The sequence below is a fragment of the Podospora pseudopauciseta genome, chromosome 4 (assembly GCF_035222475.1).
Source record: "Podospora pseudopauciseta strain CBS 411.78 chromosome 4, whole genome shotgun sequence".
Lineage (NCBI taxonomy): Eukaryota > Fungi > Ascomycota > Sordariomycetes > Sordariales > Podosporaceae > Podospora > Podospora pseudopauciseta.
Genome location: NC_085894.1, coordinates 2,847,651 through 2,865,206, shown reverse-complemented (window position 1 = coordinate 2,865,206; position 17,556 = coordinate 2,847,651). Strand labels below are relative to the sequence as shown.

General features: G+C 52.7%; 8 protein-coding genes and 1 non-coding gene across 9 annotated transcripts; 2 read left to right on the top strand and 7 right to left on the bottom strand.

Annotated features, from left to right (window-relative positions):
• Positions 1 to 13: 13 nt before the first annotated feature.
• On the bottom strand, positions 14 to 1,043 carry QC763_407390 (uncharacterized protein; the record flags this gene model as incomplete). Its single annotated transcript, XM_062912377.1, has 3 exons — positions 14 to 597; positions 650 to 755; positions 813 to 1,043. The coding sequence occupies 3 exons, from the start codon at positions 1,041 to 1,043 to the stop codon at positions 14 to 16; spliced, it is 921 nt and encodes a 306-aa protein (XP_062766000.1).
• Positions 1,044 to 2,289: 1,246 nt separating this feature from the next.
• Positions 2,290 to 3,449, bottom strand: QC763_407400 (uncharacterized protein; the record flags this gene model as incomplete). Its single annotated transcript, XM_062912378.1, has 2 exons — positions 2,290 to 3,293; positions 3,365 to 3,449. 2 exons carry the CDS (start codon positions 3,447 to 3,449, stop codon positions 2,290 to 2,292), a joined length of 1,089 nt encoding a protein of 362 aa, XP_062765999.1.
• Positions 3,450 to 4,086: 637 nt separating this feature from the next.
• QC763_0068640 (uncharacterized protein) lies at positions 4,087 to 4,834 on the bottom strand (the record flags this gene model as incomplete). The annotated part of the gene is made up of 2 exons (XM_062905947.1): positions 4,087 to 4,146; positions 4,622 to 4,834. 2 exons carry the CDS (start codon positions 4,832 to 4,834, stop codon positions 4,087 to 4,089), a joined length of 273 nt encoding a protein of 90 aa, XP_062765998.1.
• Positions 4,835 to 6,069: 1,235 nt separating this feature from the next.
• Positions 6,070 to 6,149, bottom strand: QC763_0068630. Its single transcript has one exon. It is a non-coding gene; the product is annotated as a tRNA-Asp (tRNA).
• A 152-nt stretch (positions 6,150 to 6,301) lies between these two features.
• Positions 6,302 to 9,425, top strand: QC763_0068610 (uncharacterized protein). Its single transcript, XM_062905945.1, has 4 exons — positions 6,302 to 7,742; positions 7,792 to 7,836; positions 7,889 to 7,919; positions 7,970 to 9,425. The coding sequence occupies exons 1-4, from the start codon at positions 7,244 to 7,246 to the stop codon at positions 9,108 to 9,110; spliced, it is 1,716 nt and encodes a 571-aa protein (XP_062765996.1). The 5' UTR covers positions 6,302 to 7,243; the 3' UTR covers positions 9,111 to 9,425.
• Positions 8,691 to 9,196, bottom strand: QC763_0068620 (uncharacterized protein; the record flags this gene model as incomplete). Its single annotated transcript, XM_062905946.1, has 2 exons — positions 8,691 to 8,867; positions 9,161 to 9,196. The coding sequence occupies 2 exons, from the start codon at positions 9,194 to 9,196 to the stop codon at positions 8,691 to 8,693; spliced, it is 213 nt and encodes a 70-aa protein (XP_062765997.1).
• Positions 9,278 to 12,370, bottom strand: QC763_407420 (uncharacterized protein; the record flags this gene model as incomplete). The annotated part of the gene is made up of 9 exons (XM_062912379.1): positions 12,246 to 12,370; positions 11,164 to 12,149; positions 11,005 to 11,110; positions 10,803 to 10,945; positions 10,596 to 10,741; positions 10,424 to 10,537; positions 10,136 to 10,364; positions 9,439 to 10,067; positions 9,278 to 9,381 (listed from the first exon to the last, which is right to left on the bottom strand). The coding sequence occupies exons 2-9, from the start codon at positions 11,508 to 11,510 to the stop codon at positions 9,278 to 9,280; spliced, it is 1,818 nt and encodes a 605-aa protein (XP_062765995.1). The 5' UTR covers positions 11,511 to 12,149; positions 12,246 to 12,370.
• Positions 12,371 to 13,011: 641 nt separating this feature from the next.
• On the top strand, positions 13,012 to 14,136 carry saf4 (the record flags this gene model as incomplete). The annotated part of the gene is made up of 1 exon (XM_062912380.1): positions 13,012 to 14,136. One exon carries the CDS (start codon positions 13,012 to 13,014, stop codon positions 14,134 to 14,136), a length of 1,125 nt encoding a protein of 374 aa, XP_062765994.1.
• Positions 14,137 to 14,307: 171 nt separating this feature from the next.
• QC763_407440 (uncharacterized protein) lies at positions 14,308 to 17,394 on the bottom strand. Its single transcript, XM_062912381.1, has 7 exons — positions 17,054 to 17,394; positions 16,084 to 16,981; positions 15,765 to 15,897; positions 15,663 to 15,703; positions 15,263 to 15,578; positions 15,013 to 15,194; positions 14,308 to 14,909 (listed from the first exon to the last, which is right to left on the bottom strand). Exons 4-5 carry the CDS (start codon positions 15,687 to 15,689, stop codon positions 15,294 to 15,296), a joined length of 312 nt encoding a protein of 103 aa, XP_062765993.1. The 5' UTR covers positions 15,690 to 15,703; positions 15,765 to 15,897; positions 16,084 to 16,981; positions 17,054 to 17,394; the 3' UTR covers positions 14,308 to 14,909; positions 15,013 to 15,194; positions 15,263 to 15,293.
• Between the last annotated feature and the right edge of the window lie 162 nt (positions 17,395 to 17,556).

Below are 17,556 nucleotides of genomic sequence, written 5' to 3'. Positions count from 1 at the left end.
ACCCACCCTAAATTTACCCCTCCAGCTCCTCCTCCTCCCCCTTCACCTCCCCAATCACCGGCCTCAACAGTTCCGGCAACAACAAACTCGCATCCCCCTCAAACCCAAAATCCCCCTTCCTCATCCTCCCCCAGTCCTCCTCCGTAATCTCCAAATTAACAGTCACCACACTCGTCCGCCCCTTTGTCCTCGCCCGCTCAGCATACCCCGCCGCAGGATACACCGCCGAGCTCGTCCCCACGACCAAAACCATATCCACCGGCTCTTTCTCAATCCACTCCTCAATATCATCCAACATATCCTCATCTAGCATCTCCCCAAACCACACCACCCCCGGCCTCTGCAGTTCAGTCTTACAATCCGGACAATGCGGTAATTCACTCTCCCTAATCTCGGCCAACGGCTGGGCCGGATCTAGCAAAGGAAGCGGCTTTGTCGGGTCAGGATTGGACTCTGCCGCCGGGGCAAGGGCAGGACATAATGGATCGGCGATATTATAAGGGTCTTTCCAGGAGCAAGTGGTGCACTTGAGCGTGAAAAGCGAGCCGTGAAGCAGAGAGAGCTGATCGCTTGGGTGGTTGGCTCTGACGTGGAGGTCTTGATTGGGGTTAGGAACAGGGGACGGAAAGGGGGGAGATGGCTGACATACTATCTACATTCTGAGAAAGACATTTAAAACCAGGTCTCTTTCTCGCCAGCTCGGCCAGAGAGTAATGAGCCGGGTTGGGCTTGGCTGTCAAGGCCATGTGTCGGCGCTGTTGATAAATATCAGACCTGTACATCAAAGGAAAATGGGGATGGAAATGGAGTACGTAGGCGTAAAACAGCCAGACCAAACCGGGATCGGCGTCAAAGGCTTCGGGGGTGGCGAGGTCGACGGCGTTGTGGTTCCTCCATAGACCCCCGGCACCGCGGAAGGTGGGAAGGCCGGAGGCTGCGCTGAGGCCGGCGCCACAGACGGCGAGGATGCGGTTGGATTTGAGAAGTTTTTCGTGAAAGAGGGGGATGGAGCTAAGGGCTGCTCGCGAGGCGGAGGAGGCCATGGTTCTTGGTTTGGGGTTTGTGTGCTTGAGACTGGTGAATTTGTTAGCTGGCTGGTCTTTTTCACGTAAGGAGAAAGTATGAGATGGGCAATGTTGGGTAAAGGCTTTGTGTTATAGACGTGTAAGTATGTGAAAAAGCGGCCCTTTTCCATCAAAGGTTTAGACAAAATAGGAGATCTATTAAACAGTTCTCTACATACCTCTTACAAGCACAACTGGTTTCCGGCTTTCGTGTCTTTGTTTCCAGGAGATGACTCCGATCCAAGCCTCTCGGCTCTGGAGTCACAGTAAAAGGTCGTACACTCCAGTTACTGATATAAACCAACGCCTGACAAGGCAGCCTGTTGCCTTGCTTCCTGGCTCCCAGCCTTCTTTGTCCTGTGTCTGAGCTGAAGGGCTAAGGGGGTTCAGGTTCGGTGAGAGGTTCCCCGCATTTTGGAGCCTCACACCCCCCTTCAATCTGAATGGAGAATAGCTGCACAAGGCCCCCCAAATCGGAAGCGGGATGACCTCATGCATCTCACCGTTTTGCCAGGCATCTCGGATGCATGCAACGCTGATTGGAGATCTTGCATTGCCCCTTTGACCCCTGAAAATATTTTCCGATGAGGAACCCGGAATAGAGCCACCACTTTTACCCATGCCGTCTTGGGATCATCAACACAAAACACTTGAAAAAGAGCCTCGTCAACTTCAATCCAATATGTCGTCTTTCCAATCGAATACATACGTTGAAGTCTCGGTATCTATTTACAACAAAAACGCTTCCAAGCTATCAAATAACAAGCAGTCATGCCACAACTTCTAAACACGCCAAAAAAAACCATAACAACATGCTCGCTCAGTATACAGACGTGCCCCCAAAAATCTTCATCTAAAAAACATTGCCTTGTCTCATCTAACAGATGCCATGACTGTTTCCTATCCGTGTCGACATATATATCTCCCGGGGACCACCGGTATTAAACTCGTATAAACATTGGGCATCGGTATTTGCTCAGCCAGCAACAAGATCCGTCAGGGCGACCGTTCTCATCACAATGTCGTGCGCACATCTCGGGGGACCACTGCTCCGCAAGGACCCAAGAGAAAGCGCGCAATGGGGGGATTGCGGAAGCGTACCCCTGCTCTTATTGCCAGACGCAAATGTAAGGAGTGTGGCGAAGACGCAAAATAGCTCCGGTGATGGGAGACAAAACTTGAAACAACCTTCTATCCTCTTATCGTGTCCAAATGGCGTGTGCGTTTAGAGAACAAGGTAGCCGAGAACAGCGGCGGCACCCATGGCGGCCATGTTGCTGAGGGCAACCTTGCCGGCGGCACCGGTGGGGATGGCAGTCTCGGTCTCGGTGACCTCCTCGGTGGTGCTGGTGGGGGTGGTGGTGACATCAGTAGTGAGGGTACCATTAGTAGCGCCGAGAGCAGTGCTAGAGGTCACGGTCTGAAGAGTGGTGGCAGAAGTGGCAGTCTTGGTGGTGGCCTTGGAGGTGACGCTGCTGCTGCTGGAAACAACACCGCTGCTCCCAATAACCTTGATGCTCTGCCAGGTGCCAGACTTGTCGCCATACTGGTACTCGGTAGCCTCCTTGTGGCCACCCATGTAGTCGATGATCTTGAGGCTCTGGTAGTACCCGTCAGAGGGTCCGTTAGAGAAGTCGGCAAGACCACCAGCCCACTCGATAGTGCCCTGGGGAGCATCCTTACGACCGGCAACCCAGGTACCGAGCTTGATCTGCATGGGGGACTGAGGATAACCGGCGCAGCCCTCAATGCCGGTGTTCTTGAGCGTGCGGACGACCTGGCCGTCAATGATCCAGTCGAGCTGCTCCGAGGTCCACTTGATGGTGTAGGTGTGGAAAGCGCCAATGGGGTCGGCGACGGGGGAGAATCCACCGCGGTCGTACGTCTCGGTGCAGCCCTTGCTGAAGTAGTTGTGTTGGACCTGGGCATTATCCCCGCCGAGCCACTCCCAGTCGATCTCATCAAGGTCGTCAGACTGGAGCACGAAGCTGGTGACGACACCGGGACCTGGGGCAGCCCTCAGAACAACATCGACCTGGCCGAAGAAGATGTAGGCGTCGCTGCCGACCGTGGGGGCCTGGTTCTCATTGGCAATGGAGAAAACAGCACCGAGATCCTTATCGTAGGTGAGCTTGGTACCCTCGGCCTCCTTAAAGAACTTGTTCTTGCCCTGACGGAAGTCAATGTTGACGGGCTTGGACCCAACGGCCTTGCGGGCAGGGCAGTCGGCTAGATCGGGGGTGTCAGCGACACGTTCATGGCGAGATGTGGAATGTTGTCTTGAGACAGGAACTACTCACATCTCTTGGTGGGGTCACAGTCAGTGTAAGTCTGGGCAGAGACCATGGAGGCGGCGAGCGCCAGAGCGAGAAACTTGGAAAGCATGGTGTGAGAGTGTTGTGAGTGTAGGTACAGTTGAATATTCCAAGAAAGATGAGTGTGTGTTGTTGTTGTTGTTGTTGTTGTTGTTGCTTAGTAGTTGGTGGTGATGTATGCGCTGATGCGGGTCAAGTGATGGCTGATGATTGAAAAAGAGCACGAGGCAAGTGGTGATGATGAGCGAGTGTATAAAAGAGAAAAGTGCCAGTGAGGCTGTGAACGAGAGACTGAAGAAGCGTGGGCAACACGAGCCTTGGTGTTGGCAGTTCGTGTATGCGTGAGTTTGTCTGCTGACGATGGGGGATGGGGATGGGGAAAAACGAGAGAGGTTGACAAACGGGGACCCATCATCGCTTTCAATGTTCCTTCCAGCAGCGCCGAGCCCCTTTCCCACCGGGGTCCCAACCTCTCACGCCTTTGTTGGCCGCTGGGGGCATCTGAGCCGCCGACGGCCGAAATTCAGCAATGTCACCTGCCCACCCTGCCAAGGGAGCGCATGTTGTCTCCGTTGACAGGCCAATCAGGCCAATCAGAGGCGCGTATGCAGGGAAGACCCCTAGATGCTGCCCAGCCAGTGGCACTGCTGAGGCACACGTCCCAGGAAGGAAAGCTAGCCTTGGCATTCAAGGGGTGTCGGACGCTACTAACCCCATGTTTTGGGATTTTGAAGTGATGGCGAGTGGCCTGCCTGGGCTAGCCCAGTCTGGGCAAGATGATAATACGAGAGAGTTAGTCACCACCATGATCTAGAGGTATTGAGATAAAATAAGGTGAGGACTGAGGATGGCCCAGAAGAAGTGGACAAAATGTCGTGTCCCAGAGATATTGCTCTGCGTTGTGTAACCATTTTTGTGCTCACATCAGATCGTGTGCAACGTGGGCGTGCTTCCCGTGGAAAAAGTCTTGGAGCCAAGCACTCCAAGATGAGGCGGCAGCGTTGCTTATGAAAATTGAAATGAGAAGGAGTTGTTGCCTACCGAATTTCCCAAAACACGAGACTCGGACCCCGACGGCGGGTGAAAAACTACCGGCCACGTACCGGCGCTATCGAATCGCCTTTTCCCAGCTGATGGGAAAGCTGAAAGCAAAAGAAGCACTTGGCCGTGTCATATCAAAACTCGATATTGTTCTTGTTGTCATTATTTCAGAGGCCGTGGGCCGCACTGGCGCAAACAAACATCAACGCCGCATGGTCGATCCGGCCCCCGTGCAATGCCCGTGCTCGAAATGTTGTCTGTCGACCAATCTAGTGGCAGTTCGTGATCGATCTCCCAGCGCTTGGTGGTGGAGGACGGTTGGGTTGACGAGGTTGGTCGCTGCCGCCCCACGTTGCCCGCATCCAGGCCCGCTCTCCGGAGACCGACGCCCACCGGCGTCTTCCTGCACGCCATGCAAACAACCTCAAGTCAAAGGCCAGCGGTGAGACCAACAGGAAAAGCGTTGATCCCGCCCATTGCCACTGTACCAGTCACCGAAACAACATCTCGCCCTTGTACGAAACGGTGAGCGAATCTGCGGTGGTTCTATGGTGTTCGCATCCTGGCCGCTGAAACAGGAGAACAGCAAGGGGCATCTTCCTTCTTGTAATTTTTCCTCGCATTTTCCCCCCCGCGGCCGAACGGTTCGTACGACGTTAGCGCGCCACCTATGGCAACGGAGCCGTTATTCTGGATGTCGGATCACATCCGCCCAGTCTCCGGTTTCATGGTTTCATGGACTTTCTCTTCTTCTTTGGTGCCCGCCGAGGAAATATGATTTATTTCAGAGGCCATTTCCGTCATAGCGAAGAGGGTCAGATGGCGAGGAAGGAGGCCACTTACAACGTTGCATATCCCTTTTTTGGCATATGACAAGAAACATGTCTCGCTCGCAGCATGTCACTTGGTGGCTCTAGAAGGGTTGACTGAGACACCGACTTTTGTGCTCACTCAGTCAGCAACAAATTGTCTACCGACTAGCTGTCACTCATCACGCGTTTAAAGTGTGGCAGTGCGCTTGGGTTCGCATTGAAAACCTTATTGGACTTCTCGGCCCAACCAAAATACGATGTCGCATTCAACGCACAAGATCTCGGCAGTTCCCAGGTCTGTTTTCGACTGCGCCTGTTGCTAACACGATGCTAGCTCGGAGCATGCTTTTTGCTATGATTATCGACAAAGGTTTTTTCGAGAGCTCAGCCCTACGAGACGGCAAGAAATGAAGTCTAGACGAGAATATGGAGACAAGAGCTCTCCCGGTTTTCTGGGCCACTACGGGACGGCCGTTGCAGCGGGTGGATAACTGCCTCGGCGGGACGTTGTGAAACCCGGCCTACGAGTGAACAATAGTCTCTATTTTTGGGTTGCTTATAACAGGTTGAGTGCGGGCTGATATAGATGCCTCAGTATCATATGGTCCCAATATTTTCTATTTACCCGGTGCGGCCTCCACGCCTTCTTGTGACTGGAAAGAAGAAGATCCTGAGACGCATGCCAAGATGGCAGGCGGTAGGAAGTTCTCCATGAGCCAACCGCCGTTACTTTTGCAGCGAGCAGTACATTCGCAAATTTGGATGGATATGGGTTGTGAATTCTGCAATGGCAAAAAGACAGAGCAAGCTAGTAAAAAGACAAAAGGTTGTGGTTAACTCTCCCGCCGGGAATTGAACCCGGGTCTCGAGCGTTGTTGGATGACAAGCTCACATACTGACCACTATACTACGGAAGATTTACAGATGTGATCATCTGTCGTAGCTGGTTTGCTGAGGATTGATCGAGGATTTGGCCTCTATATCAGGAGTCACCCCAACAACACTAGGTAGTTCACATGCATAAACTTCGGTCCCTGCCCAGACTGACATCATCGTCAACGACTTCAAACTCAGGTCGTTCTCACTCACACAATGAGCTCGGCAAGCATCAACCACCCGACTTCTCTCTCACGGGTGCAACAACACTATCCAAATATCTCTCGGTACAGCCCGAAAAACCACCTGTCACATCACCACCACACCTTTTCCAGACCAACCACAGGTGCGCGTCAGGTTGCCGTGATGTCACAGATATTTAAACCAAACGACTCTGGGTGCTGCAGAACTTCAGAGATGTTACGCAACGCAAGACATGCATGGAGCCTGCTGATCGATGTACTGCAGGATCACGACCGCCGCATGCAGTCTGTCGTGACCGTTTGTGTGTCACAACGCCTTGCCTGATTCTCTCTGAGGAAAAAGGCGGGGATTTGAGGGTTTGAGCATAAGACATAGCTGGTGATATCGCTATCTTTGCTCCCTTGGGTAGGATGAAATCATTGAAGGTCGTATCGCGAAAGTTCCCCCATTCTCACCTCACGGACCGATTCGGCCGGGTCAGGAACTTGGGATCAGGTATCACAGATTCAGTGACGGATTGACATTGGCATGATTGAGCCATCTATGACCGCAGCAGTTCAAACCGTCGAAACCTTGTCTTCGCCTGTCCTTTCGCCCTTGGCGGCAAGATCTGGCAGCTTGGATGATACCACAGCATCAATCTCTGTTCTCCAAGCCAGCGCACAGCTGTCAGAAGAACCAGAGATGGCAGGTGAGGCCGATTGCCTGGACGATCACCACCATCACTATGTTTGTGTCGGTCGCACACATGCAGCGGAACGCTGGGTGAGCTTGTCTTTGGATGCCAATGTGTTTGCCCGCACACTCCGACTTTCCCCTCTCTAAGGTATCTCGCTGTTGTCTGGCTGGTGGTCGTTGGTAGTTCAACGTTGGAAGACAAGCTGCTCAACCACACTGTTGACAGCTAACCCCCCACCGGCTCTTCTCTTTCATGCCTCCCTTTTTCTGCTCGCCCGTCGAATTACCCGGGTTTCACCGTCGGAGCAACTCTGTTGAGTTGAGGGAAACCAGCCACAACACGGCCATCTCCACCAGAAAGTACCAGGACGATATCAACATGTCCGTCGACAGAATAAGAGCAATTAACAAGATTGAAAAGCTCCCACCGCCTGTAGACGACGACGAGGATAAGCATGGGCTCGGTGTTTCTCTCCAACCTTATACTTCTAGCCAACATGGACCCAGAAACCAGGATAGACGAGGCAGCACCTTACTGGGCGACGTCATTGTCGAGATCGACCCTGTTGTTGAGAAGCGGGTCAGGAGGAAGTTTGACAAGACGCTGGTCGTGCTGGTGTTTCTGGCTTATATGCTTGCCTTTCTTGATCGGTCCAATATTGGGAATGCGCAGAATGCGGGAATGGGCAATGATCTTGGGTTTGACGATGAGCACTATCAGTGGCTGCTCACCATATTCTACATACCGTATAGTAAGTGCCTTATGCTCGTTTCTTGGACTTGGTGCTGACAGCTTCTCAGTCTTGTTTGAAGGCTTTGCCCTCATGTGGAAGATCATGCCTCCTCGTATGCCTGCCTCCTATTTTCTCCTAACACATCAGATCCTAACCCAACCCAGATATCTGGGCCACCATAACAGTAGCAACCTGGTACTCCCCCCTCACCTCCCCCCTTTTCCACCCGCTAACCGTCTCCCCAGGGGCCTCGCCTCAACCCTCCAATCCGCCGCCCCCAACTGGCAATCCCTCATGGTCTGCCGCTGGTTCCTCGCCATGGCCGAAGCCGGCTTCGCCCCTGGCGTTCCCTACCTCCTATCCTTCTTCTACCGCCGCCGCGAACTCGGCCTCCGCTGCGGCATCTTCCTCTCCGCCGCCCCCCTCGCAACAACCTTCGCCGGCGCCCTCGCTTACGCCATAACCAGCACCCCTTCGCCCCCTCTCCCGCCCTGGCGCCTCCTCTTCCTAATCGAAGGCCTCCCCACCCTCATCTTAGCCATCATCCTCTACTTCCACCTCCCCTCCTCCCCCACCACCGCCCCGGTCCTAACCCCAACCGAACTTTCCGTCGCCAAAGCCCGTTTATCCCTCCACACCCCCCAGCAAGGTCAAACCCCCACCGGCTGGCGAAGCATCTCCCCCCGCGAAATCCTCTCCACCTTTGAAAGTCTGCAAACCCTCCTCCCCTCTCTAATGTACTTCTCCCTCAACGTCTCCTTCTCCTCTTTACCTGTATTCCTCCCCTCCATCCTCTCCTCCATGTCCCTTTCCCCAAACACCTCCACCGCACAGGGTCTCACCGCCCCGCCTTACTTCCTCTCCTTTCTCATCTGCATCCTGTCCACTTACCTCGCCGACAAAACCCAGCAACGCGGCCTGACAATCATTTGTCTTTCCCTCGTCGGCGGGGCGGGGTACGTGCTACTAGCAACCCTGCCAGAACACCTCGTTTCGGTCCGGTATTTTTCTGTTTTTTTGGCTGCCGGGGGTGTCTTTCCTAGTATAGCCAATGTCCTTCCGTGGACGTTGAATAACCAGGGGAGCGACACCAAACGGGGGGTGGGCATTGCGGTGCTGAATATGGTCGGGCAGTGCGGGCCGCTGTTGGGGACGAGGCTGTTCCCCGAGGGGGACAGGCCTGGGTATACAAAGGGGATGGTGGTCTGTGCGATGTTTATGTTTGTTAATGCCGGGCTGGCGGCGGGGTTGAGGTGGCATTTTGCGAGGAAAAATAAGAGGCTGGAGGAGAGGGAGAGGGCTCAGGTGGTGTTGAGGGTGGGGGATGGAGGGAGGAGGGAGAATGGGGAGAGGGAGGGGATGGTTGGGTTTAGGTATGTTTTGTGATGAGGGGCTTGTTGGAATACCCCAAAAGGCAGTGATTGGGGTATACTGACTTGCAAGGGAAATAATGAGATGTGATGAGTTTTCATGACGGTAGGGATGGTATTGTTTCTTTGTTTATCCAATGTTTATCTGTTTGATGACAGTGCCTATGCTTGGGAGCCCAACCCTTAGTCTCTGAACTGCCCCTGAGGCAGATACTGCCAGTTCGAGACATATGCCGGTGTCGTCCCATTTCTCCCGTTATTCGTGGCATATACGCCAAGGAGCACCCCTATTTCAGCGAGTTAGCAACACAATGATATCCCCTAATCTTCCATGGAGAACCTACCAGTAAAACCCCAACTAACAGGCTCATTACTCGCATACAACAACGTCTGCATCAAGCTCTGTCTCCCCGCTGGCCCAACACTGAAGCTGTAATGAGTCCTATTCGCAGCCTTGATCTCCAACCTCAGTTTTCCATCTCTCCAAGCCTTGGGCACAGGGGCAATGATGGGCTTCGGAACAGGCACGTAGGATTCCCCCCTGAACCTGATCTGCGGAATCAGAGCCTCCTCTTCTTGTCCCGCGGGCTGTCCCGGCAAGAGAGTCGCAGTGCTGGCACTTGGAGGCAGCAGCACGATCCCAATGTCGAGATGGTGGTTCTGTGTCAAGAAAGCAGATACACCGGCTTCTTCTTCGATGGCTGTGGGAGAAAAGTCAAGGTCGACGGAGAAAGTAAAAAGTGTGTCTTGCTGTCGGCGCGAGATGAAGCTCTGACCACCTGGGCCGGCGTAATTTCCATTCAGAGCGGTCAGGTTGATGTTCGAAGGGTTGATTCGCAGAGTGTTTGGCTTCTCAGGCGGCGAGATGGTAAAGGAGGATGGATTGGGGTAACGCCAGTGCGTGATGTGGGCTGGGAGAGCGGTATCGTTGGAGAAGGTGAGAATCTCGGGTGTCGGATGGTTGACAAATGGCCTAAAGCATGAGGAAAATCGAGATTAGCTAGGCGCATGACGAGCAGAAGTTGCGAATTCACAACTTACCCCACCCCTTTGATATCCCGTGCCGCAGGCGGCAGAGGCCAACCGCTCACTTCACCGCTGATGGGTGTCCAAACTGGGTACTCTCCCTCAGGCCAGGATACAGCCGTCATGATGGTTTCCCGTCCCATGGGATAGTGTATGTATTCAGGACCTGAGCGAGTGGACAAAGCAACACCCCACCAGTTTCCATTGCCATCATGAAAGAGATCCGCATGGCCTACGGTTTGGACTGTTGACGGGGGTGTAAGTCAATCGAACCACTGCTGTTATGGGTTATTCGGCGCTTACAAAGACTTGAGGTATTGGCATTGGACAAGACCGGGTTGTTCACATATGACTCGTAGGGTCCAGAAACATTCTTTGAGCGAGCCATCGTGACCATGTGGTTAACACCAGTTCCACCTAGAAGAGGGTCAGCTTAGTTCACTTGGACAGAATATATGGGTTGCCGTATTTTTACCCTCTGCAGCCAGGAGATAATACCATCCATCCTTGTGGTAGATATGCGGTCCTTCAGGGGCAAGGCCGCCGGTTCCGTTCCATATGACGTTCCATTCGCCAACTTCTCCCGTGTCAAGGTTGACTTCCGCTTGTTCAATGTAAGGTCTTTAACAGCCATGGTCAGCCCACACCATTTCAAAGTTCAAATAGTTAAAGTAGTACATACCCAACTTGCCATGCGTGGGCGGCGTTGATGTAAGCCTTTCCATCTACATCCCAAAAAGGCTCAGGATCGTAACCAGTAAGATTGAAGTGGATGGCATTCGACCACGAGGCTGGGTCGTACGGATCCTTGCCCTTGAAGATAATCTGCCAAGCAGAAAAAGATAAGCATCCTCTTCGAAGAACAGGTGGTGGGGAAGACATACGTTATCCCATCTGGTAAAATCTGCCTGAGGGCGGTCATCATCTACCAGTGTCGTGACAAGCCAAAAAGTGTCATCGTGAAATCTGATGGTCGGTGCCCAAATGCCACTTCAGGCTGTCAGCCATGATACTGTCCTCAGTTAGATCGATTCAATTCCTACCTGGTTGATCTATTCGTCTCCGCCAGCCTGGGGAGTTGCTCCTTGCGGTTCAGCACATGCCCAATCAGCTTCCAGTTCTGCAGGTCCTTGCTCGCGTGAATAGGAATTCCTGGAAAGGCATTGAAGCTCGACGAAGCACAAAAAAAGGTATCATCCCACTCAGGGACAAAGATACAACTTGGATCCGGATAGAAGCCCGGGAATATCGGGTTGTAGATGGTGGAGTTGGCCGCGTGCCCCAACGAAGCTGAGAGACAGGCTGACAAGCCCAGTAATAAGAGTGACTTCATGGTAACCAACTTCAACGTTGTCCATCTCTCTGAGAAATGTCTCATGCCAAAGACCATACATGGCCAATATGTACCCGAGTCGTCACCAGCAACCTGGTAGTTGGGCCCCGCACGTGGAGGAGATCAACGTGGGGTTGCCGGATAAAGGGGGTAAACAGCGGGATGGCCCATCACCGGGTATAAAATAGGTACCGAACGTTTAGGCAGCTGGTTAAGCATAAGGACTGTTACCATGCCAATCTGTGGTGTTTTGGTACATCTCGTCGATGTATAGAGATTGCTGGTTGTTGAATGAGGGTACGGTTTCCAAGATGCTGCCATGGTCGGTGAAAGCTGCCAGGCATCAATAGCTCTGCCATACTACAGAAAAAAAGAATTGAAGTTTCAGATACTCCACAACTAATTCTAGTACATGTGATGGGGTTGCCCATGGGAATGCAGGAACGTGAGAAGTCGCAGGGCCGCTGCGGGGAAGGAGCCATGCAAGGTACATCAATATGGAAAGGGAACGCCCGTCTTGGCTATGCGTCATGAACTACAGCAGATCCGGATGAAAGCTCAAATCATTGTTTTAAGAGCTTAACGTGATCCTACTGGCTGTGTCATCCGGTTAGCTTAAGTCGCGTGGTGTGTGTGGGTTGAGGTCTCACAGAAGCTCAAGCATGGAAGCTCATGACAGTGCCCAGTGCAGACGAACTCAACCATCCCATGTCAGCAAGAGATACCTCATTCAAAACTTGATGGCACATGTTCCAGGGCAGGAAATACAATGATAAGGGGGCCTTCACTTGCCAGAGAACCTGTTGGTTTTGGCCAAGCTCGCCTCACTTCTATCAAACCTCTTGCACAATACTAACGTCACCTTCGAGACCTAACATGGGTAAAATCCTGTCAAAGTTGTCCCGGTCGGTATCCGAAATGAGCTTTGGCAAGGAAAACAAAATCTCAAACAGCAACGCCAACCACCACTCCGACTCGGACAACACCTTCGCCATCCACCCTTCCGTTCCTGGCAATCTCGAGGTCAAGTACCAGAAAGTCAAATTCCGTGGTTCATGGCCTGATGGAGGATTCGGTTGGGGTGGAGGATATAGTGGGGGTGGAGGAGACGAAGAGGGTGGTGACTGAGAAACAAGCTGGACACCCGACGTTATATAGCAACTCAGGAAATTCAAATTTGGTCGAGACACCAATGTTGAAGATGTCGAATACACTACAGACAAAGGGTTAGGGAAAGTAAACATAAGTATTCCATGCCAAGATATAATCTACGCTAGAAGCCCACTAAGAACGCCACCTTTGCACCCCGGCCGGCAACTGGGTGTCAGGGGTCTGTTAGCTGCGTCACTCGCTAAACTTCCGCGCTCCTCAACATGGACGAAACCTCAACCTTTGATCACGGCGCGATCGCCCACCGTCGAGCGCGCTGACCATCTTGAGTATTCAACCGTCAAGTAACACAATCATCGAGCCTATCCATCCATCGCGCCTTCAAATAACCCACCAGAATCCCTTTACGCACCTACTCCCTCCCATCAACCCCCCGCCCACCTTCAAAATGCAAGGCTTCAACATGGGCCGCTACGTCCCCCCAGACCTCGAAGGCCTCCTCACCTCAGGCAACCCCCTCCACAAAAAACATCCCCTCGGCCCCCGCGCCTCCAAACCCGGCCTCCTCACCGTCCGCTTCGAGATGCCTTTCCCCATCTGGTGCGCCACCTGCCCCCAACCAACCCTCATCCCCCAAGGCGTCCGCTTCAACGCCTCCAAATCTCGCTCCGGTTCCTACCACACCACCCCAATCTACACCTTCACCCTCCGCCACCCCCCTTGCTCCGGCACCATCACCATCCAGACCGACCCCAAAAACACAGACTATGTCGTCCTCTCGGGCGCCCGGAGACAAAACGTCGCTACCTCGACTGATGATTTAGTCACGACGAGCATCAAGACGCAGAGGGAAAAGGAAGAGGAGAGGGAGACGGCGTTTGGGAAGCTGGAAAAGACGATTGCGGATAGGGAGCAGGCGAGGGATGCGACGGTTAGGATAGATGAGTTGCGGGATAGTAATGAGAGGCTGTGGGAGGACCCGTTTACTGCCAACAGGAGGCTGAGGGCGGGGTTCAGGGAGGGGAGGAAGAGGCGGGAACGGGAGGAGGAGAGGGATGAGGGGATAAGGGAGAGGATGGGGTTGAGGATCAAGTTGCTTCCTGAAAGGGAGGAGGATGGGTTGAGGGCGGGATTGGTTGATTTTGGGGGTGTGTCCGAGGGGAACGAGGGGATGGGGGTGGAGAGGGTTTTGGCGAGGCCGTTGTTTGAGGATGGGAAAAAGAAAGAGGGGCTTAAAAAGGAGGGAAAGGGGAGGTTGAAGAGGGATATTAAAGCTGACAGGATGAGGGAGAGTTTGGTGGAGGAGATTAGGACAAATACCAGGGCGATGAAAGACCCGTTCTTGGTTGCTTTTGGGGATAACAAAAGCAGCAGGGACAAGGGGGGTGGTTTGCTTCCTGGGTTAAAGAAAAGGAAGCGGGGGGCAGAGGACGAGGGTGAGAAACCGATACCGGCACTGGCACCGACGCAGCCAGAAGATACCCTCGCTGGAGGTGGCAAAGGGGAGCTTAAGCCGACAGCGCCTGCAGGGCAGCGTGCTCTACTCGTGAGTTACGACTCTGACTCGGCTTAACTCCCGGAGGGACACGGAAAAGGTTTGCGTTTTGTTTTATCTGCATAGCATAGCGATGATACCTCATACTCATGAAAAGATTGATTGTTTTTCGCTTTCCCCATTTGTCGGTACCTAGCGGCTTTGACTACAACTGCAACTACAACTACAACTTGGGATACTATTAGTCAAGTCATACTCTGTCTTATCGGCGCTGATTGGCTGGCTGCAGCTTGCTCCAGATCTGTAGCTGCTGCCTCACTCTACAACCCTAGCAGTCGTTGTAAAAGTCGCTCTATAACTTGATCCTGAACATATATAGTGAAGTCGCCTAAACTGTGTGCAGTCAGGTTCACAGTCTGACTGTTTCTCACACAAGCCAACCTCAGACTCTTTGTTGCCGGAAGTCCGGAGCCAAGCAAACCAAACAACACATTCATAGCCTCCGAGTGTGCATCAACCTCCAAGAAAAGAAAAACAATGGATATCAAAACCAGGAACCAGAACCGTTAGAAAACCCTTAGTACCGTACCAAGCCATTGCAACTCCCTTATCCACCCATACCTGTAGTCCATCCATGATTTGGTCAAGACGAAAAAGCATTCAACACACCGCTGGAGTACCCCTCGGAAACAAACGACAAATCCAACCCTATACATCATCCATCTTACCAGCTGGCTGCTGTTCCTCATCGTCGTCGTCGAAACTCGCCACCGAGGACAGATCGTCGTCGTCTTCGCTTTCGGCGCCGGCATCGTCGGCTGCTTCTTTGCTGGCGTACTTCTGGACGTACTCTGTCATTGGGATATCGTCAGCAATTTCGTACTTGTCCATTTACGACCCGAGGATTCCGGTAAAAGCGAGTGACCGTAAAAAGAGAGCAGAAAGGCTACTCACCCTTGACCTTGATATCATAGCTTTTCGGCTCCCTCATCAACAGCGCTGCCGCCTCCCCATTCAGCGGATCCGTCGGGTTCGGGTAGCGCAGCAGCTGCGGAAGGAAGACTTCGAAAATATTGATCATGTCGAACATGGGCGACCAGGTTTGGTTGATGACGTCGAGGCAGACCGATCCAGACCTATAATCCCCCAGTCATTAGCCTCTCATTCCAATCTTGCCTATATGCTTCCGTGTGGTCAAACTTACAGCTCATCAATATTAGGGTGAAAAATCCTGTTCACGAACCCAATACTCGGCGACTTATACGGGTACTGATCAGGGAGCTCGACATGAACCTTCCAGACACCACCTTCGAAGGGAGCTGCACCGGGTTAGCTATCCCACCTCTTTTATCGAGCAGATATAACATACTCTCAGTAGGTCCCTTGAACCGAACGTAAAACTCCTGCCTATCGTTCCCACCACTCGCATCAGTCATCAAGGTTCCCATCTTGCAAACCATCGCACCGTGTAGAGTATCGGGCCGCTGTAGCCATCGTCGTGGCGTCGAGCTTGACTTACACTGCAAATTAAAGCATAACCTGTTAGCATCCCACCGCATCAAGCCCCTTGCCCCACGCTGTCGGGTATATGTATGTATACGTACTATTATCATTGACCAAGGTGACCTCATAATCGCTCATGAACCTATCGACCCATTTCCCATCAGTCCTGGTTTTTTATGACCCTCCCTCGCAGGTAGACGTACAGCTTCATGACATCTGTCTCGATGCGGCGACGCGGGGAAGCCATCTTTGCCGACTTGGATCGCTACGTTACCAGTCGTTTGGGATGGTGTGGCTTTCAAAGGGACACGCCCGCGTGGAGTTTTTGGCGTCGGTCTTGTCAAAATCGAGGAGTTTGAGTTAGCGGGTGGCAACTGGCAGGGCGTTCGAGGTTTGAGGGATCGGTGTTAGGAAAGGAAGAGAGGATGTAGTATACTAGTAGCAAGCAGAGCCACAGCAGGATAGGTATAGCGTAAAAGGAGGAGATCAATCCCAAAGGTGTTTTTTTTCTCGCTGGCCTACCTTAATGGTTTTCTTTTTGGAGTTGGCAGGCGCGCACTTGCGAAAGAGGCGAGCGAGGGCTGCTGCTATTAGGGGTCGACGATCGGATCGGTTGACTCAGCTGGGTGGTGGTGGTGGTGGTCTTATGGTGTACTAGCAGCGGTGGGTGTGGCACGTAGTGTTAATGCGGGATGCGGGGAATGGGGGGTCTTTTATCTGTAGTTGTTTGATGTGTTGTACCTGAATGGCGGCTTCTTGTTTCTGCCTTATTAGGTGCCGTTTTATGCAGTTACAGAGAGAGGCGTTGAAGGGCTTGCGATTTTATTGGAAAGGGGGCAAAAGGGGAAGGGAAATGATTGCTTCATGAGGTGGTGGTTCCTTTCAAAGGTCACGACGTCAGACAGTGGAAGTCACCCGCCTGCAGCAGCCTCAAGGTGGATGCGTTGCCCGCCCGCTCTGGGCCTCTTCCAGCCGCTCGGACAATTGCCAGTTGCTCCGAGAGAGAGAGAGATTCGATGAGGCCACCCAAGTACAGGAGAAGCCAAAACCAAGAGTATCTCGCAATGGTTGGCTTTTAGGCCATCACACCAATTTTGCAATCAACAACCCAACTGCCCGATATTGCCGATCTCTCTTGTTCCTGGATTCCATTTGGATGTATGAATGGACATTCATGAGTGTTCGATGAGGTGTCAGTGATCGGTGGAGACAGATGACGCCATGCGATTGGAGGGCCCAAGCATTTGGGAAGAGTTGATGTTGGCCCGATGGCGGTCAGGTCTCAGGCACGCCTTTGTCTTCTTTCAACGGGCCCCTTAGTCCGGACTGACAGTCAAGTCTCCAACATACAGAATATCCAGGCTTTGATCTCATGTATACCGATATCTTGTCAAAGAGACCACTTTAAAGCAACCCGGGCCTGCCGGGTAGTCCACTCGGAGTTAAACAGACAAGTACGGCGAAGCGGGGTAGGGAACAGCCATCTCTTCACCTTTTGTAGATGGGCATACGACACCATAACCCAATGGGCGGTAGCTGAGGGCGAACGGCAATGGCACAGGCGGAGTAGTCACGCGTGCCTGGCCGGTAACATTTGATCCTCAGAGCTGACCCGGAATCGGGCATGCAAATCGACGGCTTGGCTCCGGTTTTCTGGCTTTTGCTGTTGCAAGTCCAAAATGTTGGAGGGGTAAGAAATCTTTGAACTCCGCTCACAACATAGTCTTATTAAAAGACTCAATATCAAAAGTACATCTGACACCAAAACAACCACAATGGCCCCAAGGCTGAGAGTAGATAACACAATCAATAACAAGGCTGCCACTTCAGCTGATCGATGCATGGAAGTGTTGAAAGATGTCTGATGGAAAAGCACTCGGCGAAACCACTGCCTCGGCTCCAGCGGCCCCAGTTCCAGCTCACCGTTCATGACCAATCATGTTCCACCCCGATCGCCCGAACCGCTTGCAAAGAGCCGGCCTCAACCTTTTTTTC

Coding starts and splice junctions, on each gene's coding strand:
- QC763_0068610 (XM_062905945.1), top strand. CDS start 7,244: ATGCCTCCCTTTTTCTGCTCGCCCGTCGAATTACCCGGGTTTCACCGT. Junction 7,743..7,791: donor CATATTCTACATACCGTATA/GTAAGTGCCTTA, acceptor ACAGCTTCTCAG/TCTTGTTTGAAGGCTTTGCC. Junction 7,837..7,888: donor GTGGAAGATCATGCCTCCTC/GTATGCCTGCCT, acceptor AACCCAACCCAG/ATATCTGGGCCACCATAACA.
- QC763_407440 (XM_062912381.1), bottom strand. CDS start 15,689: ATGAGGTCACCTTGGTCAATGATAATA. Junction 15,579..15,662: donor CACCTTGGTCAATGATAATA/GTACGTATACAT, acceptor TTTAATTTGCAG/TGTAAGTCAAGCTCGACGCC.